Source organism: Hyaena hyaena, unplaced genomic scaffold (assembly GCF_003009895.1).
Source record: "Hyaena hyaena isolate Hyena2069 unplaced genomic scaffold, ASM300989v1 scaffold_1016, whole genome shotgun sequence".
Lineage (NCBI taxonomy): Eukaryota > Metazoa > Chordata > Mammalia > Carnivora > Hyaenidae > Hyaena > Hyaena hyaena.
The window spans coordinates 198360-223143 of NW_024081649.1; the positions used below are offsets into that span (position 1 = coordinate 198360).

Below are 24784 nucleotides of genomic sequence, written 5' to 3' on the forward strand. Positions count from 1 at the left end.
CACTGCATTATCAGCATCTAGAATAAAACTTGCTTTCAATAGTTTTTTCACACTTTAATTGACTTTACAGTTTGGAATGCTAGGTAGTTTAGTCTACTTCTCAAACATAGTTTCTACAAACATAGTTCTCTTCCGGTTCTAGTCTAGCGATTAGCAAACTATGACCCTTGACCCAAAATTGGCCTGCTTCCTATTTTAGTTAGTTAAGTTTTAGTGGAACTCAGCCTTGCCCGTTAGTTTATGTACTGTCTATGGCAGCTTTTGTAGTACAATGGCAGAACTCAGTTATGGCAGAGAAGTCAGTTGTGACAGAGACTGTATAGCTCGTGGGCCTAAAACATTTACTATCTGGCCATTTACAGAAAAAAGTTAGCTAACTTCTGTCTAGACTTTTTGAGTGGACCACCAAGTCTTCAAGTCTTGATGGAAATATTTAGAGATGAAGTTTATTCAATACCAGAGACTCTCATTTGTGAGATAAATATTTAAGTATGAGCTTCATTATTTTTAGTCAAAGCAACATTCTCTCCAAATAAAGTGAGTTTGAGGGTTAACCTACCTCCCAAACATGTAACTTGCGATCAACAGAATTACTCACTGATAGCTCTTGGATCAATAATAATTGAACTATAAATTAAGTGGCAATTTAGAAGGGAAAGCTAAGCTAACATGTAATCACATGAAAAGGTGATCAAACCCTTATTAATAAACACTCACTGCCTGCAGGTAATTGTGATGGTTAAGCCATCAGTCTGGATACAGAGTCCCAATAAATCATTTCCTTGATATAAGACATTTGAGTAGAAGGACATAGCTACTCCATAAGAGAATGAATATGTGCCTTCAAAAGTGATGGCAATAAAATCAGAACTAACTAAGTATGTTGTTACATAGAACAAAGTATACATAGGTACAAGGAAATGCTCTCCCATGAATACAATTATTCTAAGAAATCTAGCTTAGGTCCCCGAATGGATGCTGTCATATTCCCCTGACATTGTTTTGACTAAGAGCTGGCCATGAGGCTGAGACAGCCAAATAGCTCAGCATGTCAGCTTGCACGGCAGGGCCCCAAATCACAAGGAAGGCAGGGGCAAGGCAAGCTAGTAACGGCTGCTCAGTGGAAGCTTACATAAATTATTCTTCCCAGAAAGACATTGAAAAATGGCCTGGCCTGGCAGCCCTTAGGAATGGCACTCATTACAGCCACAGCAAGTGTTTTACTTTCACTTATTAACTTGAAACCAATTTACTCCCGTTCTGTTCCAGAGATTCTGTGGAATTTGTTGGAAAGAATAGAGCTTTTCCTTTAAAATATTCTGATGGGGCCCACTAGTTTTCTCATTCATTCCCTTTGAAGGGCATTCATTTGATTCATCTTTAAATTAGGTAAGGGTGAATCTGGAATAACAAATCAGAAATCAAGTTGTCGGACAGCACTGTTCTAAGATGGTGAATGGTCAATTATTCCCAGAATGTTCTCCCTTCCCCCACTCCTCAGTCCAAGGGATTTCTGCAGCAGTGGTACATTAATGTGATGATTTCCAAATTCTGTTTTCTAGTTTCTGATGATCCACCAGATAAATTAAGTGATAATTCAGACTTTTGAAGGTGAAGGTACAGTAAAAATGGACTAGGAGTTTGATTTATTCAAAAACAAAGCATGTTTCCAATGGCCAGGAAAATGTAATGCATTATTGTATAACATTATGTAAACCCTATGGAAAGAATAATTCATAGGATTCATAATTTATCCTTGGCCTTGAGGAAAGACATTCAGGAGCAATTAGAAATTTGCAAAATGTAGGATTAAAAGTCTACCAAGATTTAGAACAAGCCAAGATGTTTATAATAGGCATAGTATGTTTTAGTAATTATAGGGTGGACAGATATGCCACCAAAAGCAAGCAAACAAACAAACAAACAAAAAAAAACCAAGAAACCCTACTTTCTGTTAACTAAAGTTACCTTATCTGGACAATTCAAATAATATCTATTTGTAGAGCCAGTTTCATAAGTATGTAACCAGTACAATCACACAGAACCCTCTGGGTTTAGGGTTCAATGCTTTGCAGTCACTGTCTTAAAATTCTTAAGAATTTTATGGAATTCTTGGGAATTGAATGTGTGCTTTACAAGTGAACTCCAATGGGAAACTTGGGTTACAAATGGTCTTTTCTCCCCAGGACAAGTTCTTGGCCACCTGCTTTTCCACCTCCACCCAGCAACTGCTGCTACTTCCTGCCCCCACTTGCAGAGTCATGGGGTAGAGTCTTGAGTGCCAGTGAGGGTCTACACTCCCCCCCATGCATATCCTCATGCTAGAGGGAACGTATTAGGAGCACACTAAAAAGAAACAAAAACAAACAAAAAAACACCACCATAATAGGTTGGGGGGAGGAATGTTTCCCCTACTTTTTAAACAAGGGGCTCACATTTGCATTGTGCACTAGACCCCACAAATTATATAAATCGCCCTGTGTACTACATATGATTCTCGTAGGGCTTAAAGGATATAATATATGTAACAACTAAAAATATTACCTGGCCCAAAACAGATGCTCATTAAATGCTGGCCCATATGATTTTGTTGCTGTTTTTATTTCTTCTAGATATATTTCACCATAGGCAAATACATAATTGAATATCACTTGTACCACCAAATTTTACCAGGGAAAGCTTAACCCCTCTGGGATTAAACTAACCCTTGGTCCCTGGGCCTTTGGTAGATGAGGACCCTCCCTATTACTACTGTGACCCTGTTTGGAGTGGGGCAGATAGGCCTAAATTAATTTCACACAAGATTCTACACCAGCTGCCACAAAACCTGGCCATGAAAACCCTGACAGCTATTTCAGGTACACTCCACTTCTTCAAATGCCAATCCCTGTTCTGCCTCCTACAAAATCTTTTACAAAGGAAGCAAATCCCTTTGACAAATCAGAAATGTTAGACAAGTAGCTAGGAGGCCTGGAAAACTGATGTTTCTATTGTTTCAAGTTCAAATGATCAACAAGCAATTCAAGCTGTAAAACACGAGGCCATAGGACAATGCTGGTTTTTTGGTGCCTGTTTAAATACTAGGATGGAAAGCACATGGCTGGGAGCTAGGCTTCTATTCAAACATTTGTCTTCTTCATCAAATGATGTTACAGCTATCACTAATAATCATGGTGGCTCAGAGGAATTGCCTTGGGACTGATAGCTAATGAGCAGGTGTAACTGAGCCTAAAAGTTCTGTTCTCTGCACTATGTAATCCTGTCACCACCATCCCCCCACCCCATGCTGTTGTTTGTGTTTGTTTCATTTATCTGCTCTGAGTAATCTTCCTTATTCTCTTTAGGATCAGTTTGAAGCTTACAGAGGCCTATAAAAAACAGTATGGGAAAGAGTACAGGTTTTCATCCAGGGTAGATGAGACATAAAGCCAACACACTCTGACATGTGCAAAGCATTACTCCACAAAGGTAAGTTGTGCCTTAAATGTCTTTTTTTTTAATGTTTATTTTTGAGAGAAGGAGAGTATGAGTAGGGGAAGGGCAGAGAGAGAGGGAGACACAGAATCCAAAGCAGGCTCAGCCTCCAGGTTGACAGCAGAGAGCCCAATGCAGGGCTCAAACCCACAAATTGTGAGACCATGACCTGAGCCAAAGTTTGACACCAAACTGAGTCACCCAGGCTCCCCCTAAAATGTCTCTTTGAACCAGTACCACTTAGGCAAAAGAAGAATCAGATTGCTTTGAAATCACATTTCCTCACATTAAATGTTAGCCTTCTAATTAGTATTTAGTAAGAATTTCTTAAAGCATTATTTCCTCTTTAGGAGTTGAACAAATGTCCTTATCATGGTAAGCTATGATCCGCTGAGATTTCCCTCTTTATAAACATGGAATAATTGTCCTCTAAGAAATCTGTATTCATCCATGCAGATCTCTCCTGTGGCCCAAAGTTTCAAGTCACCAAGTTTATCATTATTAATTAACTCAATAAATGTGCATTAATGCCAACTATGTGTGTGCCACTGTGCTAGCTGGTGAAGACACATGATATAGGATACTTTCTCAAACTGTGAGGAGTCCAGACATTGGTTCCAGAGAAACAGAGAGAGGCAGATAAAGGAACATGATGAGTTCTGAAAGATGTGTATTCCGAATGCTTTGGGAACCTAGAGGTGGCCAATGGAACTTGCCTGGGGTAAAAGGAAAGCCTTCTGAGTGGTGATCCCTGAGCTGTCACAAAAGATGAGCAGCAGTTGGCAGGCAGACACAGAGGGAAACACTATCTGGAGCATAAGAGAAAGCCTGAGCGTAGGAACAGAAGTGTAAGAGAGTTCAGGAAATTTGAGTGACCATAATCTGTTTGCTAAGATGAGAATACGAGAGTGTAACAGAGACCAAAAAAAAAAAAAAAAAAAAAAAGGCAAAAAACCACCACCACCAAAAAAAACAGCGAATACCAATATTGCCAAAGAAAAGGCCAACAAAGCGCTGGGCACACAGAGGATGACTTAGCTATGATCACTTAGGCATTCTAGCACTACTTCTTTTTTAGTCATCTCCACACCTATATGATACCTCTAACTCACCTCCTAGGCATCCCTAAATGCCAAGGACCTTTCGCTCATAGAATTAAACAGAGCCTTAGACACTAGTTATGAAAAAGAATGGGACACTAATATGGCCACAAAACTGAGTTAAGGAAGCCTGACTCTGGAAAGATCAAGATTACAGAAGGATTAACCTAAAAAACAAATAGGAACTACCGGCATATTGCATGGGGACCATCGGCACTTGTTCTGGGTGGTAGAATGCATTCATTTGGACATCTACATTGCAGCATCTAAGCAGGAGAGACACTGCATGCCACGGCGAGCAGCTGTGGCTTTGTGATCAAAAAGACTGAATCTGAAGCTGGGCAAAGCATTCTGCAAAATTAATTCTCATTTCTAAAATGAAGATAACATTATCTCTATAAGATTAGAATATAGATTAAAGAAGATTATGCAAGTAAACTGCTCATCTCAATGTCTGGCATGCAAAAAACATTCAATCTTTGCTATTGTTTTTTTTTTTTTCTAAAACTAGTAGCCATCTGTGAAGTTGATGCACTTTATATAACAAGAGCAAAGCTTTTCAAAATTTTATTGCATACGTTCTTGTGTATGGACTTAACATCCATTTTTGCTGTAATAGAGGAAATGGTTCAGGGAAATTTTGGAAAGGGAAAAGAATGGAGTGGTGTCTTCACTTGGTATTTAATTTTCATGCCTTTGAGATGTTAATCATGAGATCCTCACACTTCTGTTTTCCAGCAGGTGTGTAGGGGTATGGATGAACTCGACCAAGGACAAGTACCTGGGCCCTTACAATATCTAGCATTTCTATTTCTGACAATCGGAAAGCTTTTGTTTTTAATGGGTTCCTTCATCAAAAGGGTTTGCTTGTAAATAACAATCAGTGAATCAAACACTTAAACATCTCAACTATTGACAGGTATGTCTGGTGAGTTTAATTTCAAATGTCAATTTCTTCTCACAAGACAGTACAAGCCTTCTCTAACCATGTATTCCCTAGCTTAGTGGCTTCATCATAATGTCTTCATCTTCCTCTGCATTCTCCTTTTCTCTGGGAGATCAGAAAAATACTGATTTTCTTCTACAGTGATAAGACACATTACTCTTCTGCTGCTCCATAAGGGATACTTGTATGCCCTTTTTCTTCCTCTTTGCCTGTCCTGCACACATTTGTTGCTGCCATCTGCTTTTTCTGCTCCTTTCAAGCCTTCTGTCTCTGCTGCTCTCGCCATTCTACTCCTGCGGGCATCCTCATTCTGGCCAGGAGGGTAGTTCCTTTCCCACAGGTTCTGGGGAGGTAAGTAAGAAAAGGGCTTCCTGACTGATCATCACAGAAACCCACTCACAGGAAATAAAGGGGACTTCTGCCTTCCCCCTTCAACGTTTCCAATTTTCTTCCTCTTTAGTACCTCCTTCCTTACAGAGGAGTAAGTAAGCCCTCATTTATGCTGTAGATTTGAACCTGCCCATATTTGTGGATAATCCCAATATTATTTCTGTCATCTGCCAGGTTCAAAACTAAATTTCATTCTATTTATGTTGCTGTTCTTACCACATCTAAGATTTTAGATCATAATATCCTAATTGGAACCTTTGCAGTGGTCCCTAACCCCTCTGTTTTCTTTTTACTAATTCTAAAGAAAAAAAATGTCCTATGGTGTCATTATAAGTTAGTATGACTTAGGTGACAAGGAGTGCTCATTTGATTATGAATCAAAAAATGGAGGGGTACCTGGGTGGCTCAGTCGGTTAAATGTTTGACTTCAGCTCAGGTTATGATCTCGTGGTTCGTGAGTTCAAGCCCCGCATTGAACTCTGTGCTGACAGCTCAGAGCCTGGACCCTGCTTCAGATTCTGTGTCTCCCTTTCTCTCTGTTCCTCCCCTGCTCACTCACTCTCTCTCTCAAAAATAAATAACCATTAAATAAAATTTTTTAAAAAGAATCAGAAAATGGAATTTATGAAGACTCATTCATGCCTACTACTAATCACTCTGAGACCTTAGGCAATGCACTTGGATTCCATAAGCCTTGGTTTCCCCACTTATACTGATATTTTTTTTTTTTAAAAAATGTGCTCCAGCAGGCCTCTTGGGAAGATCCTGAGCTCATAACTATTCAGGACTTTGCTTCCGGAGATATAATCTCTGATACATTTTGTCTCACTTCTCTAACACATATGCCTTTTAACATTCTTCTAGTGCAATGTAACATCAGCTCTTCAGGAAGATGAACACTTAGATCATTATAAGTAAACTCCATACCTCCTGCCTACACTCCTTGATATTTTTCTCTTACTTCCTACTCCCTAATGAGGGCCCTTCCAGGGGCCACTGTGAACACGGCTTCTGACAAAGTGCTGGCACAAGGCTTTGGTGATAACAGTGTAATCTTTTAGTGTTCAGATATTATATAATCAGATTTACTCTGAAACAACTTTATTTTCTGAAGGAAAATTTATATATCCCTTTGTGGTTTAGTTCCCTATCTTCCAATAAACTCTAAGTTAGAAAGCGTCGTGATTTTAGTCATTTGGTAAACAGAGCAGCCAACAAATTATTCCATTTCTTTTAGAAGCAACAACTTCTGGACTCTAAGTTTTCTTCCCAAAATTGGTGCTAAAGTTGAGAAAAACTGTTTGTTGAGATGCTCTGAATCAGCAGGGAGACTTACACTTTGTGGCTAATTGCTCAGGAAACAATTCATGTTAAACCTTCTCTACAACATATAAATGACACCTGTTGTAATACACACAGACCTGCACACACATGCACATGCACACATGCACACACACAAACATATTTTCAGGAACAATGAAAGGGACGTATGTCCACTGATGTATTTATCTTCTAACCAAACAGGAATGGAGAGTTTGGTTGATAATGTTAGCACATCTTACAGCTCACTGATAAAGTGGCCCTTCCTAATTTTCAAAATTTAAACTGTGCCTAACACTAATACTTTATTGAACCTTTCACCTTACAAATATTAATGTATATTAGACAAATAAAATGAATCAGAGTCCAAAAAGAAATCTTACAAAAATGAAACAAACAAAAAAAAAAAACATTTTTACTAAAAACTACAGTGCCTGAAATATCAAGTGTTGAAAGGAGACCAGGAACACATCTTACTTGGCTCCAAGCAAGTGGTCAGATGAAGGAGGACAAGGCCAAAACAGAAAAAGAGAAATCAGGAAAGAGCCCTGGCTAAGTAGACCAGTGATCAGGACCTAAACACAATGGATGCACGTATACAGTTGACCCTTGACCAAAAAAATGGGTTTTAACTGCGCAGGTCCACTTATATGCAGATTTTTTTTCCTAGGACACTACTGTGGATGTATTTTCTCTTTATTATGATTTTCTCAATAATTTTCTTTTCCCTTGCTTACTTTATGTAAGAATACAGTATGTAATACATTTAACATAGAAAATGTGTTAATCTACTGTTTCTGTCATTAATAAGGCTTCCTGATTAACTGCAAGCAATTAACAGTAATATTTTGGGGGAGAGTCAAAGAGTATATATAGCTCTTCAACTACAAGGAGGCTAGAACCCCTATGCCTCACACTATTCAAGGGTCAAGTGTATTGTGAAGAAAAGAAACTATTATGTTGAACTGAATGTTGAAATGAACCATCCCTGAACAAAATCTATAAAAAAAATTTAACTGGATTTTTTTTTAATTGTTTAAGTTTATTTATTTTGAGACAGACAAAGACAGCATGAGCAGGGGAAGGGCAGAGAGAGAGGGAGACAGAATCCCAAGCAGGCTCCACACTGTCAGTGCAGAGGCCCTGTGGGACTCAAACTCACAAAACTGTTTATATCATGACCTGACCCAAAACCCAAGAGTTGGACACTTAACTGACTGAGCCACCCAGGTGCCCCTGGATTATAGACATGTAGATCTTCCTTAATGTACAATGGGGTTAACATCCCAATAAATCCATCACTAAGTTGAAAGTGTTATAAAAAGCAAGTGCCTAACTATCAAACAACACAGGTGAGCCTAGTCCACCTTCACTATGCTCAGAATATTTGCTGATAGTTGGGCAAAATCATCTAACACAAAGCCTATTTTATACTAAGGTGTTGGACAGCTCATGCAATTGCATGCTGTACTGAAAGTGAAAAATAGAATGGTTGTAAGTGTGTTGCTTACTTATCCTCACCATCGCATGGCTTCGTGGGATCTATGGCTCACCACCACTGCCCAGCATCATGAGAGTATCATACTGCTTATCACTACCCCAGGAAAAGATTAAAATGCAGAATAGGGTTTCTGTTGAATGTGTATCATTTTTACACCATCATAAAGTAAAACAAATCATAAGCCAAACTATTATAAGTCGGGGGACATCTGTACATAAACCTGAATTACGATTTCTCTAAGAGAAAATGAAAAAAAAAGGGGGGGGGGCAAGGTACCTAATATATAAGTATTCCTTTTGAATTTTGCTTGGGAATACATAGTATAAACCCCTAAAACTGGCTTCAACACCTGAAATCCAGTTAACTCTCAATGAATGTTCTTGGAATAAGTGAATGAAGAACAAAGAAGAGTGACTACATATAATATCTACTAATACATATTTATCTCCCTTTACATAATTTTCTTGATTTCAACCAAAACTTAGCCAAATCAGGTTTCATGAAAACTGTCATTCTGTCTGAAATCTCTGATTTTACAGAGAAAGTAATATGTATTCTTTTAGGTTTTAGGGTTAAGAGAATAAATTCATTCTTTGGTTAATTTTCTTCCTTTTACAATGACAAAACAAAAAATCATAGTTTACAATTTTCACCTTGTACCTTTTGTGTTGATTACTAAGAGTATTTGTATAAATAATAAAGTAGAGGGATAGGCATATTTCATCACCTCATTGACTTAATTATTTATTAAGCATCTCCTATATCCAAGGTAGCTTTAGGTCATGAAAATCCAACAGTGGCAAACATCAGCATAAAAATTTTAGGCTGTGCCAACATAGGATACCACTATATGTATGCATACATGTCCAAACTATGGACACTAATTTAATACTAATTTAAATTAAGTACTAATTTGAATTAAGTACAAAGGCTTGAACTGTGATTAGCAAACACTCCTAGGTGTCTATATAGCCTCTATTGTCTGGGTAGTTCATAATAGATCATGCCTAAGTTTGCAAGGTGTTTGCCTGTTTTTAAGATGCTTAAACTTTACTCCTTCATTTAGCAATATTTCCTAGAATCCAGTAACTCTATTAGCTTCACTTGTATCTAAACACTTTGTGAGATTTTGAGTTTTTAACTTAAATCTGTTTTCTCCTTCTCTGCTATTTCTTCAGCTTCTTCCTTTGATGAGACAAAACATACTCTCCTTTGGAAGCCACTTACTTATAATTTACTCTGTTACTCCCACTTCCTATCTACTCTTTAGTTGAGCACTTGATCCCAATCCCTTTACCCCATCTAAAATCCAGATGAACAACAATTGTTAAAGTCACATCCTGAGCAGACTTTTCTATACCAGGAGCTCACTACACAAGAGAAGCAAATCAAAAGGTGATATATTTATATCCTAGAACCCAGGGACCATTTTTTTTGTTTTTGTTTTCTTTCATAATTTATTGTCAAGTTGGTTTCCATATAACATCCAGTGCTCATCCCAACAAGTGCCCTCCTCCAAGCGCCAGGGACCATTTTTAAATCAGAGAAAAAGTAGCCTTAGCTAAAGCCACTGAAGGAGAAGTTTCTTCGGTTAATATCTCTTTTAATCTGCTCTCAGAGGACATTCCTAGAAGTTGAGGATAGATGGTACTGTAGTTCTAACTGCTAAATGGTCATTAATTTTCCATTAACGGGCATCACATATGGATCTGCTAACGACTGAGCCACCAGCCTTTGTACAGCATATATGTGTGATTTTAGTTACCCAAAGGTACGGGTGTGAATCTCTAACATATTGATTCATCACACTATGCTTCAATAAACTGCTTGAAACCAAAATACAAGATTTCCTAAAGAGGGGATGGCTCTTTTCTCCTCTTGGTGAACTAGCTCTCCTTTCTAATTATGGTCTGCATGAATGTGATGACTTTTAAAGTCATAATAGGAATGTGCCAAGGAAACTGGACAGTAATGCTTTAGCCAAAAACCTATAGCCCTGCTGTAAAAACTCTTATTTCTCTGATTTGATTAGATTTTATTTTGGTTCCTGTTTTAGTATAGGAAATTGGTATTAGACGTTATTGAAGTCATAAATGTGATGGTATCATCTAATCAGACCTGTGCATTTTATAGATAATGTTCTCATTTTAGAACACTATTAAGTGTTTTTTAAAATGATGTCAAAGTTCCAGAAACAAACACAGAAGAACTCATGAAGTCAAAGTATTTTTATTAGTTTTGGGTTAACATCAAATTTTTATTTATCAAAATGCACAGAATGAAAAAGGAAATCCCTGTATGACCCCACAATGGTCTCATCAATAGTCTTATTAGTAATGTAACTGGTGCAGAATCCAGTGCAACTCTGATGGCCTTGAAGAGTTTACTATTGTCCTAAGTAATTGACAGGAGAAAGTAGGATGCTCATTTTACAGGCATCTATTAAGCTACCAAGTATGGTTTTAGGAATATGTAGCTATCCATTCCTGAACAAGGATAGTTCTCAAAAGTTCATATTTTCAGCTGTAACACTATGATAGTATTAATCATCATCACCACCACCACCACACATACAGCACGTATTATGTTCTAGGTTCTGTTCTCATTCAGAGAAGCAGATCCTATAATTATGCCCATTTTACGATTAAGAAAACTGAGAGCTGAATTGTCCAGACTCATAGATCATTAGTGTTAGAGACGAGGGTTAAACCCAGGCCATTTGGTTCCAGGGTGCTCCTTGCTCTTGGTAATTGCACTAAAGCGCCTCACTGCTGGGATTCTAATGTAGATAAACAAGAGTATAAGAGGGAAATCACACAAAATTACTATAACATATTGCCATCTTTCTACAACACCTCTGCTTCCTAGAAAACAAAAACAAGATTAACATGTAAAATTCTGCTACAGCAGATTTCCGTTGAAAGATTTCTGGGATAAGTTTCGAATAACAAGGGTCCCTACCTACACTTGAAGAAGAAGATGGATGGAAAGGATGTGTATGGGTGACAGTGGCTCTCAATGGGATATGTGACAGTAACATTTTAAAGAGGTCTTTTGAGAAAATGAATAAAAAGTGATTATGCAGTGTGTTTGGTAAGGGTAAAGAGAAACAAACATTCATTTATAGCTGATATAGCTGGTGTAGATGTAAATCTGCACAACTTCATTGGAGCATAACTGGACAATATCTATCATCTTTTGTAATGCACTTATCTATTGAACTAGTTAATTCCACTTTCAGGGATTTATCCAATATATAGTCCTGTAGATGCATGCAAAGACTAATAAACAAAAACACATATTTTCTTCCTTTCATCATAGTGAAAAGCTGAAAAAAAACCCTAAATGTGTATTAATAGGGTGCTGATTTAATCAACTATAATATTTAAAATGTAGGATTATGCAACCGTTAAAAAGCATAAAGGAGGGGCACCTGGGTGGCTCAGTCAGTTAACCATCCAACTTCAGCTCAAGTCATGATCTCATGGTTTGTGGGTTCAAGCCCCGCATCGGGCTTTGTGCTGACAACTCAGAGTCTGGAGCCTGCTTCAGATTTTGTGTCTCCCTCTCTCTTTGCCCTTTCCCTGCTCGTGTTCTATTTCTGTCTCTCAAAAATGAATAAATGTTAAAACACAAAGGACAAAAGAGACCTTAATATCCTCACATAAAATAGTCCCTAAAACATTTTAAGTGAAAAAGGACAAGATTCAGAAGAATGTGTTAATACTGTGTCAAGAAGGAAAAGGGAGCGGGGGGGGGGGGGGGGGGAGGGTACAATATGGTTTTAACTCTATGTTGTACACTCACAGATTATCTTTGAGAGAATATACAAAGACTGATAATTTTGGGTCTCTGAGAAAGAGAATATGAGCTCTAAGAATAGGTGTGAGAATCGGAATTTTTACTTTATCCTTGTTCCAGTACAATTTTTTAACTGTTTAAAAATAAAACCATCCTGAATATGTTTAAAGAAAAATTTAGTATGAAACATTTAGGAAGCATCGTACCATCATACTCAAAGCTGGCCATTATTGATACTATTAATAAACTTACACTTGAAATGTTTCAAATTATAAAATATAAAAAATACAAAACATCCCAAAGAGAAACAAAATTATGTATTATTTTTTAAAAAGTGGGTTTTGAGGAAAGTAGAAAAGTAAGCATAATCATTTAGTATGGAAATAGACACTCAGGTTTGATGTTGATAGTCTGACACAAAATATCATATAGAAGATTTTGCTTTGTGGTTTTCCATCCCCACTAAAACTCTAGGAGAAGTGATATGGCCTGGCAAATGACTGGAACAAATACCAAAGAGGGTTCTAGAATTTCCTTCTTAGAAGACTTTTAATAGTGAAGAAGTTCCTGGGTGACCTAAAGTATGCATCTCTGAAATAAAAGGATGAGCTAAACAATTCAGCTCTGGTATTTCTAGATATACCAGGCCTACAGATGAAGCCACAGAGACTGATAACATACAGAGGGAAGAGAGAGAAAAAGGAAGTGGAAAAAACTGAAAGTCTGGCATAATAAACTGCAGTTCACCAAGCTATGCCTAAATTAAGCAAGAAACACCCACATACTGTGGACTTGGCCAAAACACTGGAAATTGAGTCTGCTTAAAAACAGACTAAAGCAGAGAAGCTATCGCAAAAGGCAAAAACCAGACACTAGGCAAGCAGGTGCAAGAGCAGGAATATTTAGTAAATACTAGTGGCCTTCAGAGGTATGACTTAGAGGCATCATATCCTTGTGATGTTATCTTCATACAGCTCTTATATAATTGTGCATCTCTATGATGATCCAAAGATAACAGAGTCTATGGAAGCGGAGAAAATTACCAAAGCTATTCTCTGACATGACTACAGTGTGACACTTGAGTGTTTTCAGGTCAATATATTTTTTGCATGGCACTCTACTTCTTTTCTCCTTTATATCTAAGAAGAAAAAACGAACCTTGTTACTGGTAAATTGAGACTTCAAGTTCAAAGTAATTGGGGGAGGGGTTCTACATTTGCCTAAATAACCAGGCATATACACAAACTCACGATTTCCAGGTGATATATACACCTCTTTTCAGAACGATTAAGAAAATGACCATATACAGAGAAATTAGCCTTTCAGAGAAGGGAAAGGCCAAAAAACAAAAGAATGAAATTGATATTCATTTATATGTGTTCATGATATACATTCATGCTATAGTCATACATAATTAATATGAGAACACTATATTTATTCAAGCTATGCTGTGCACGGCTTGAAAGGGAGAGAATAAATTAGGAACTAGGAAACTGTAGGGCAGTCAGAATCAGACAAGGTGAAAAACAACAAACCTTTTTCCATACTTTGATTTGAGCAAACATCCACGAGACCAATAAGAAGTCCATACCTGTTTTCAAAACCGCATGGTTCTTAGGTTGCTGCCAGCCTCAAGGAACTGGAACCATAGGAACAGGTGATTTCCTCCAGAAATTTCCCAGAGAGCAGCCCTGTTTTCTCTAGCAGTGCCTCAGGCCACCCACTAGTTCAATCACCATGATGGCTGCCAACTCTGTTGATCTTTTGCAATTTTAAAGTATGTTCTCGGCTGGAATCTCCTTATTTTACATTTTTTTAATATTCCAGCCAATGGAACCAAATCCAACAATGTCCCAGTTTCAACCAAAGACCTTGGTTTATACACTCTCTAATATATGTTTGGTGACAAAAAGCCAGGGAAAAATTTATGATGTGGTATTCTTGAAGGATTTGGAAACCAGGGATACCAAGATTTAGAATGAGTGATGGTAAGTATACCTAGATATTAGGGGAAAGACAAAGAATTGGAGAAGAAAATGAGAGGAAAGAAGGTAGAGAAGCTGATTTTTAAAAAAGTGTTTCTTCTTAGAAACCCTCAGCACAGAGCTGGGCCAAAGTCATTAACAGAAGGACCAGCCAACAAAGTCCAAAAGAACAGGTTTTTGTCTCAAGATCACTGCCCTCTATCCTGGCCTGCTGTTTCTCCTTATACTATATCATCCTTCTTTTTCATGCTCTTTCCTCCATTAAAAAGGGTGTCACACAAACCATTTCCCCAAACACTATGCAGAAGATGAAGGGAAAAAAAAAAAAAGAAAACACACAGATGATGACATTCTGTATTTTACCTGACTTTCCAGAGGACAGGCATTCTATAAAGGAATTCACTGGAAAAGTTCATGAACTTACATTCAAACACGGTTGAAGTTTAATTCCGAATGTCCCTTCAAGAGGTAAAGAGAAGCTCTGCTTTGAAACGTGAGCAATAACACCCTCTGACTTCTACTGAAATGGTACCTAGAGACAAGGCTAAGAGGAAAGAGGAAAATTCCACCCTCTCAACTCAGGATACAAATCAATCTTACCCCAAAAACTGCTTAAGAAGAAGGATCTACACACCTATCACAGAAACAACTTGAGATCCTATAACAGAGTGAACTATGAATTCTGACATCTAGTCCACAGGGAAGGGGTTTAGAAGTTCTGATTACCTGTAGCCTTCTCAAACTTTTCCACCCAAGTGCCAATAATGTCAGGGATGGAAAAGAGAAGATACATAATAAAAATGATGTCTTTGATTCTTAGTTTTTCTTATAACATAAAATTCATGAACCAAATAAGATTCACATTTGCATTCTTCTGCATAATATATCACTTTGGTTTCAAGTTTTTACTCCAAATCAACAATTAAAATTAACTTCAAGAAAATGTGTCACTTTCACTTTGTGACTCTACCCTGGGTACACATCTATATGCCTCAGCACTAAAGAGCTTAGATTAAAGGACTCATGCTTTGTTTTCTTTTGTTTCTATTCAACGACTGTTCAGTTAGTGGCCACTATGTATTCTTCCTCTGCTGTTCAAGCCAAAATTAACTTCTTTAGTATGTTAAAGTTTTATCTTAAGATTTCAAAATCGATTTCCAAAATCCAATCTTGGCTCTTTATCTAAATACTGAACTAAAACTAGTTATACTCTTTCTATACTGTGATCAAAGTAGGGAACACATCTTTGCTAACTTATTTCCTCTCAATGATGGTTTTGGTGGCTCTGAACAGAAAATCTTTTATCGGGTTTAGAAAGCCTGCTAGCATATATGTCCGGGAGAAGAGGTACTGTCTTCCTAGTAGAAAGAATTCTGGAACTTGTCTTATGATGACTTTTCATGGCTGATCAGATGGAAATACGTGGAATTAATTATAAGATAAAGTCTGGATAGAACACAAAAAGCAAATCCTGATATCCAGCTCAAATAACTATCTCAGTTCTCTGTTCTGAAAATAAGTGTTGATACCAGAAGATGCCAAATTCAACTTTGAATGAGATTCTTCCACCTTTGTGCTCATCTCCATCTTATTTCCTTCTAAATATTAAGGAAAAGAAAAGAGCTTTATATAGATATATAAATATTTATATATATATTTATATATGTTTTTTTAAGAGGCCAGACAAAATGGCTGCATAGTATATGATTCCATTTATATGAAAAGTCCAGAAAAGGCAAATTTATAGAGATAAAAGCAAACTGGTAGTTGTCTGGGGCTAAGAGTAAGACCAGGGATTAACTGCAAATGGACATGAAGTAAATCTGGGGAGATGACAGAAATGCTCTAAAATTTGATTGTGGTGGTATCTAGACAACTCTATAAATTTAATAAAAATCACTGAATTGTAGGCTTACAGTGGATGATTTTCGTGGTATGCAAATTATGTCTCAATAAAGCTGCTTAAAGAAAGAGAAAATGCCAGTATTCAAGATAAAAAGGATGTTTCAATTAGGCCTTTAATGATCTAAATATCATGAGAAATTTCTGGCTAATTAGAAATGTTTAAACACAGCAAAATAGGACATTGCTTAAATTAACTGAAAGTGACGCCAAGACAAGCATAAAGCACTCTGCTTTAGGAAGTGGTTGTTTATATCGATTTTTTAATATTTCTTTTCTTTTGTTAATTTATATGGAACATTTGCTTCCCCCACAAAAAAATGGTGGATTTGGGCTTTACTAGTTTTTCATCGTGATAAACAATCTCCCAAGAAAGAAGGTCAAACTAGTAGCACCTATAAAATATTTAATATGATGGAATAAACAAGTAAATAAAATATAAAAGTTGTATTATTTCCTTTCATAATTTTTTTTTCCTACAGAAAGACCCTAGTGAGGAAAGAAGCAAAAAATGAAGAGATAATACTGAGAATCATGTGTGTTAGATGCTCAACTAACCTAATTTTGTCTTCCTGGGTCCACAGGATGACCATATTCCCCAACTTCCTTTGCATTTTAGATGGAGTCATATCTGACAAAATACGAGCAGAAGTGATGCACTGTACATCATTTCCAGGAAAGGCAATAAAAACACACTGTGTAACCATCCAAGCTCGCTCGCTCGCTCGCTCGCTCTTTCTCTCTCTCTCCCCTATGGATATGGCTGGAAGTGAAGAACTCCAAAGTGGTAGATCAAGGTCATAAAAGAATGCCTGAATTACTTCTAGATGCCTGAATTACTTCTTTGAAGAGAGCTGTCATTAGCATTGAATTCTTCCTGAACAAGAAATAAACCTGTCTTTTGTTGAGCCATTAAAATGTTGGGATTGTTTGTTATAGCTAATTACCCTAATTACCCTAGTTATCTGTCTTAACTGATATAATATACTCTAAGACTCAAAATATATTTCTTCCTTTATGTATTTTATCAATAAACTTATTCTTTCTGTCCATCCTTCCTCTTTCTCTTCCTGTTCCCCTACCTCATGACTCCAGTTCATGTTCATTTCTGAGGCAGAAGAAACACAGAAGTAGAATTCAGCCTACACTTCATTAACACTCTCCTTCAAGAACGAGAATATTTGAATGGAATAAAGTAAAAATAATAGGCCACAATTCTTCATTCAGAAGAGCCAGACTGTGTCTCAAGTCTTTGGTTAAAATGTTGCATTATCACCAAGAATAATGCTGTGCCTACCCTCTGAGAAAAAAAAAAAATCCCTATGGTGATAAATACCAGGAAAGAAATGTCAGAGTTGGCAGCCACCTTCTGGGTCATGAACTTTACTTTTATTTTCTGAAGCTTTTGGTAGTGGAGAAGTGCATTCTGGTTGTTCTAAAGGTTTTTTGGTTTTTTGCGGGGGGCGGTTTTTTGGTCCACCCCTGAGAATTATTTCCCCAAAACAACAAATTACCATTTATTTCATTTTCAAGTTGTTTCCTTATCCAGGTGCCCTTTCCTCCTTTTCTGCATAAAGAGCAAATGCAAGGAAAGAAGAGAGGACCCGCCCCAGTTCAGAAACCAAGCCCTGGACCACACTCAGCCCATTACCCTCACCAACCCTTCATCTGGTCAACCCCAGCTCCCCCGCTCCCACAACTCCATAGTAAGAACATAAAATAATTCAAACAAAAAACAGCTCATAAAACAGTAAACAAAATAAAGCCAGTTTTTCTTTTCTTTTAAGAACAAAATGAAACTTGAGGGAAAACTTACTGGAGTTACAGTTTATCCTGATACAGTCTAGATGGGGAAAAATAAATGAAAGATGAAATCGCATCCTTCAAGGTAACAGCTGCAGACATCCAAAAACAATCAGTCCACCCTTCCGGGGACAGACACACGCAAGAAATGTGGCCATTTTATATATATACAGTATGTACAAGTTTAAGGGTGGGTGTATATGTACAGTATATTATTTAGTAAAGTTAGATACATATATATATACACACACACACATATATATACACATATGTATAGAGATATATACTGGTATACATATATATCCACAATAGACACTTGAATATGCTGCTCCTTTCTTTTTTTCAAAAACCTATTCATTTATATAAAGTATTTCAAACCTGAACTTTGAAATGTTAATTTTTTTCGACTTGGAAAATGATGCAAAAATTTCCCCAACAAATGCAAGTTATATTCTATTTCCCCTTATAATGATTTTTCTTAAAATTTATCTTTAAAAGTAGCATCGACACAATTTTTGTATTAGTATTCCCAAGATATATTACCAATCTGACATATTATTTTTTTTAAAAAGATCTGTTCATGAAGTTTCTCAGTGTAGTATTTAACCCTTTCTCTTTTTCTAAAAATAAACTCCCTCCACCCTCTTTTTTGCTTGGGCCCCAGATGCTATAGAAATTTGTGTAGGCAGAGTGCCATTATCCCTAGTTAGAAGGAAAGGGTTAATACCACCTGGTCATGTCCTGTCATAAAATGGCCACTTGCAAACAGCTAACCGCACAAACACCCATCCCAGATTTTAGAGAGGTGGGGCTGGGTGTAGGGTAAAAGGAGCTGTATGATGTTATCACAATTGATTGGGTTCTCTGCTATTGTTTCAAAGGCTCCCAGACCAACCCACTCATGAAGCCCATCTCTGTCTTCCTGCCTGAATGCTCAGGCTGAATCATGTGCCTATAGCATTCAAGGAGAAGGCGAGAAAGGTATATGGGGAGAAGGTCTCAGGCACCTTTGACATCCTACCTATTTCATTCTATGACTCTGCATCTTGAGGGAAGAAAATTCTTTTTTTTTTTTTTTAACGGAAAAGAGAGGGAAGAAAGGGTGTCTAATTTTCCAGTGCTGGTAACCAAATGGGGTATTATGCCAGAGATCAGAGTATCTATCCTTTTATTAATATGTATTTAGAGTCATGGGTACCCAGCACAAAAGGTTTTGAGTAGAATCAATGTTTTTTGGTAGCGGATTGGGTGGAATGGTTTAAAAATGTCTCAGATTAATTGTTACAAAGTTGCCCAGTTGAAACTAAATTTGATAAATCAAATTTATCATTGGGAATCCAATAGGAATTTGCTTAAAGTAGATACTAAAAAGTAGAAGTAAAACAAGAAAAGGGGAAAAAAAAGTTACACGGAAACCTAGTTAGAAACTGAGCTCCTCTGCCTAAGGTTGAACCGATAGTTTGGAGGACTCATCACGAATAAGGCCACCATCTGAATTTCCCAAAATAAAGCATTTTAAGTAAGCAAGTGAAAAAGGAACCAGTGGCAAAGGACAGGGCAGAATGAAAGTATGCAATCCACATAGGAGAAATGTATGACACCCAATCATTCTGAGGAAGAAGGCAGGATGCTTATTTGTTCCCCAGAAGAACATCTCTTGAGAAAAATCTGGGTTTGGTTTCATGCGGTTAGGTTTGTCATGTGTCGTCAACCGCAACAGAAAAGTGGGAGCAAACAGCCCTGGAGCAACTGGTACGATCACCAAACAGAGGAGGCCATGCCCCTGGTAAGGACTGGGAAGGAGGAGGGTAAGGAGGGAGGAAGGGGTGAGGCTTCAGCTACCAGTTGCACCTACCATCAGCCAAAGCTGGAGAAATGTCTGTTCCTAATGTACCAAGGCGACAAGGGAAACATGTGTATGGGCATGCTTAAGAGAGACGAGAAGACAAACAGTGGGCCTAAAGTGGAAAGTCTGAGAGCTATAAACAAGAAGTAGTTCTCTTCTTTGATTTCTCATGCTGCTGAGGATTTTATTCTTAGCAAGGACCTGGTCTAGGGAGAAGTGCTGGGTGCACTCGAATAGTTCCATGAACTGAACGGTGTCTTTAAACTAATGTGAGGACCTGGAGCTTTGAAGAAGGTAGACAAATGGTTAAGTCAAGAAGAGATGGGTTATTTTGATACTTTACCTGAAGAATAAGTGGTTCAAGGAAAAAAAAAAAATCTACCCCAGTGCCTTGCTCATAGGCTCTGGGAAGGTAGTCTTGATAGTGAGGGTATATTTTTTAATAAAAAGGGAATCATGAGAATTGGGTTGGGAAAGCAACTTTCTTTAGATCTCTCTTTAGTAGCAGCCAAAGTTCTACCTCTTTGTTAGCCTTGGCAAGGTATCTGAGGGGTCTGTCCGTGTATGTCTGTGTTGTTCATTATGTTTAATTTAGGTTTTTTGTTTTATTCTAGTAGATGAAGAGAAATTATTTTCTAAATTGATGAGCTTTGAGTTCAGAACATGGAAGACGTTAGCTGTGTGTCTTCAACAATGTATACAGTAAATGGCAGTCAACAAGTCCATGTTGCCAGACAGAACATATGGAGAATTGGAATGCAATTAACCAAACTGCAGGAGCCTCCCTATGGGCCTCCACCACTGAGGAAGTGTTGCTGGCATTCTGCTGAGGACTCTAAAGGGCCACGAATGAGGTGCCAATACTGATGGACTTTTCAGCCGTATGGCTCAATTCAAACCAGACATGAAGGAAAACAGATTCCCTCTGTGTATGTTTAAAAGGTAATCATCATGAAAGCAGTTAGAAGTCATCCAGACTGCCACATCATTGACCCACAGTATTGAGCTGCGGATATAACAGATCACCCGTGTTGATCCAGCATTTTAGAAAGTCAGGTTCTAGTCTAAGCTCCAATATCAACTTTGTATGTTAGCTTTGAAAAGTCATACATTTCTTTGTTTCATATCTGTAAAACTAAGCATAAAAAAATTTCCTTGATTTATCTCACAAAGTTACTGGGCAAGTGAAATGAAGTTTTTAAATCTTTAAATATACTATGATAATAAAATTATTATTCTATATTTTAATTGTAAGGGATCAAAATATGATTGATCAATAGCCAATCTCTCAGCTTTTAAAAATGTGCTGTGTGGTAAGGACCTTTTTCACACCTGCTATTAAAACATCAGAGAGCAAGGCCCTCAGGAAAGCCTAGTCTCTTTGACATTTAGGAGATGGATATATTATATCAGAGAAATATATACATACTAGGCTTTATATCATCAGCTCCTCTGATGTATGATCAATTTGAAATAAACTCTAACATCATTTGTGCATATGCTACAAAAGAGACACAATTGAAAGAGTGAACAAATTGATCATCTTGAATTTAGTTCTTGTGGAATAAACGTGAATGCAAACCATGCTTCGAGATGTTTTCTTCCATTTTCCCAAAAAAGGGAAATATAAACTCAAAATAAGGAGAGAAAACATTCATAAAGGAGTATATTTTGGGGATGGATGGAAGGAGAACCTTTAAACAAAGCATGGATGTGAACAGTTTTGTATACATAAGCACAGAGGGTTTTGAATTTAGGTTTGAAAGAAAGCTAAATAAATTCAAACCAGTCATTGTTGTGAACCCTACTCTTCAGGGAAAAAGAAGTCATTATTGCTTCTGAAAGGCACAGTGTTCTCCAACTCTGTTTTGCCTAACATAACTCAACCTCAGAGGAGCTAGACTTGAGTGTGTGCTAGAGGTCAAGAGGCAAAAGCAATCTCAATTGAAAAGTAGTTCTCTCAGAGTTGAGGCAGAGTTTAAAATAGAAAAATCATGTTTCTAAGAATAAACGGGACCTCTGATTAACTGTGTGTGTGTGTGTGTGTGTGTGTGTGTGTGTGTGTGTAAGAGAATCTGTCCACTCCTTCCTCATCCCTTTTTATCTTCCCCCACCCCGTCTCTCCTTCTAAGATGTGAGACCTACCACAATTGGCTTTCTCATCTTTACAAAACAACATATAAGAAGGAAAACATATTTTCTGTTTAAAGACAGTATGTATTTCCTCAGGGCCCCATGGGGCTAAACATCCTCATATACATAGTTCTCTCTTACTTTGAAATAGATGCAGAGTTAAAAATTGTCTTCATCTTTTTCTGTGAGCTATTTATTTAGGTCATTATGTTCCTTTTTTTGTTTCTAAATTTTTAAAAATGTCTTCTGCTATTTTTCAGAGAAAGCAGACAATCAGCTACTAGTTGTTGGGTTTAGGTCATATACACTCTTATTGCTTTGCTGGAGGTAGGGAGGATTATGTAGGGAAGGGAAGGTGAGAGGGACAGGGGTATGCCAGCCCCTGCAGGCTGCTCAGTACACTCTGTTCTCAAGGCTGTTTGCTATGCGGGCCGCAGGCTTTGGGCCTTTGAAGGGTTGAATACCATCTTTTGATTTACCGTGGTTGATGGCAGGGAGAAGTGAAAACTCAAGAACACAAAGATCCAGCAAAAAGAAAAACAAAACCCAAAATACCAAAATAACCAAACACACACATACACAAACCAAAGAAAAACCAAGAGACACACGGACAATAGAAATCAAATGAGGTTGAACAAGAAAAAGGGCATAGTGTTGTAAAAGTTGCAAATTGGAAAGAAAAAGAGACACAACTAAAGCCACTGCTCAAAACAGTCCTCTGTGTCCTAGAGATATTTAGGATTATAGTGTAGGCATTTTTTAAGTGCAACCAGTTGACCTGACAGCAGGTAAGATTCCAAATCCCACCTTCTTGCTAGGCCATCTAAGGTTTTATATGGTCTTATATCTGGTATATTTAGTATATTTGTCCATGATGTCTTCTCCATGCCTCTGACAAGTCATTCCACTGGAATCTTTATAAAGGAGCTCTGTAGCCAAACAAAAACTATATACCCAAATAAATCCATGGCTTAGAAAGCTTGGACTCAACCATACTACTCATCCTGTTGGCACTGGGCACTGACTTTCTACTGAGTAGAAATGACGTTGGTTTCTTTCCTTCCAGAAATCAAGAGGTCCCCATTCTCCACTGAAAATCAGTTAGAATCCAGTCAAGAAGGTCAGTAGCAGGAGAGAATATGAGGCCTTCAGGAGAGGAGGTACCAAAGTATCTGTTACAGGTAATTGCAGTGGAAGAACAATAAAGCTGCAAATTTAAAACTCATAATTTTAAAATACCAAGGAAAAATTATATGTATTACAGGAGGAGGACAGAGAAACTGGTGAATAACTGTGTAACATGACAATCCTTATAAAAGGGGCTGCTAGATGATGGGTAAGAATGTCAGGAAGGAAGAAGGGGATACGTAACAGGAGCCACATTCTCCTTCCACATGTCAGAGACTCTATAAATTTATAGGATTATTTCTTTAATAGGACAACAGAAAAATATCTGATGTCCTCCACTAGGATAAGGTATGAGGAGATACCAGTGCCACCAGACCTCCCCATTTGAACAGTCATTGTGGAGAAAGGAACAATGCAGCTCTCATCCCACTCACAAAGCTTAGTTTTCTTTAACCCCAACCTCTATTTTGCCTCCATTTGCTATCCTATCCCTGCCTTTAGCTTCGACTGTTTTGAGTGGTGACCAAGGAGTTGGACTTAATGGCAATGTGACTGATCAAAAGATGGACCAAAGTAGCGTGTTTTACACAAAGCTAAACGGTTCCAAAAAACCAAGAAAGGAAACTTAAAAAATAAATAATCTAGTAAAAAAAAAAAAAAAAAAAAAACACCACTGTCAGAAACCAGAAATTGACATCAAAACCTCATGCAGAAACAAGAAGAAGGTGTTTGTTGCTGTTGGGTTTTATCCTTGATCTATTAAACAAGAGGTGAGCAGCTAACTTTTAAGAAACAAAGAATTCAATCAAACCAATGAAAATCAGAAAAGAAAGGGTAGACAAGCCCAAACAAAGTGGCAGAGGGTACTTCATACGATACCTAAGTTAACCATGAGCTTGACACGCCCCCCATCGAGCTCCAAACGCAGGGTGTCCGCAGAGTCCCTGGAGGTAGTAGCCACCAGCAGCCCATAAGCTCGCTGGGACATGAAGCGGAAGGACACATCCTCTGCCTCAGTGTGCATGACCATGGGCATGATGATCTTCATGTACATGCTGCCATCGTAGCTCAAGATGGATGCCTCTGCAAAGAAGAGTGGAGAAGACTGTCAGCATAAAGGATATCAGAGTTTCTTTTTGCTTCCAGAGTAAGTAGAGTAGGGTGGAGAGGACACCAAATTTGCAGTCAGGTGACTAATGTTGGATAGACCTCTGGTGCTGCCATGTTTAACCTATGTGACCTTGGGCAGACCACTTACACTCTGAGGTTCTGTTTCTTTATTGGCTTTTAAAAGGCAGACAGAGCACTTGTCACTGCCCTAATGTTCACAGACTTAGCAAGTGTGCTAAATGAAATAATGAATGTGAAGATGTTTTGCAAATGTATAAATGCCCCCACAAATAGTAACAATTTAATTTTATGTGCAGTAGACAAAATAAAAATGCATTAAACTGG

General features: G+C 37.7%; 1 protein-coding gene across 1 annotated transcript in view; it reads right to left on the minus strand.

Moving 5' to 3' along the window:
• LOC120223593 (neurexin-3) overlaps positions 1 to 24784 on the minus strand; it is a gene marked incomplete at its 3' end in the record, with an annotated part of 324726 nt that overhangs the window by 153469 nt on the left and 146473 nt on the right. The window contains exons 5-6 of the mRNA XM_039221796.1: positions 24209 to 24412; positions 18236 to 18262 (exon numbers count right to left, since the gene is read on the minus strand). Of these exons, the coding sequence (XP_039077727.1) occupies positions 18236 to 18262; positions 24209 to 24412 (231 nt within the window). The remainder of the gene's footprint in view (positions 1 to 18235; positions 18263 to 24208; positions 24413 to 24784) is intronic.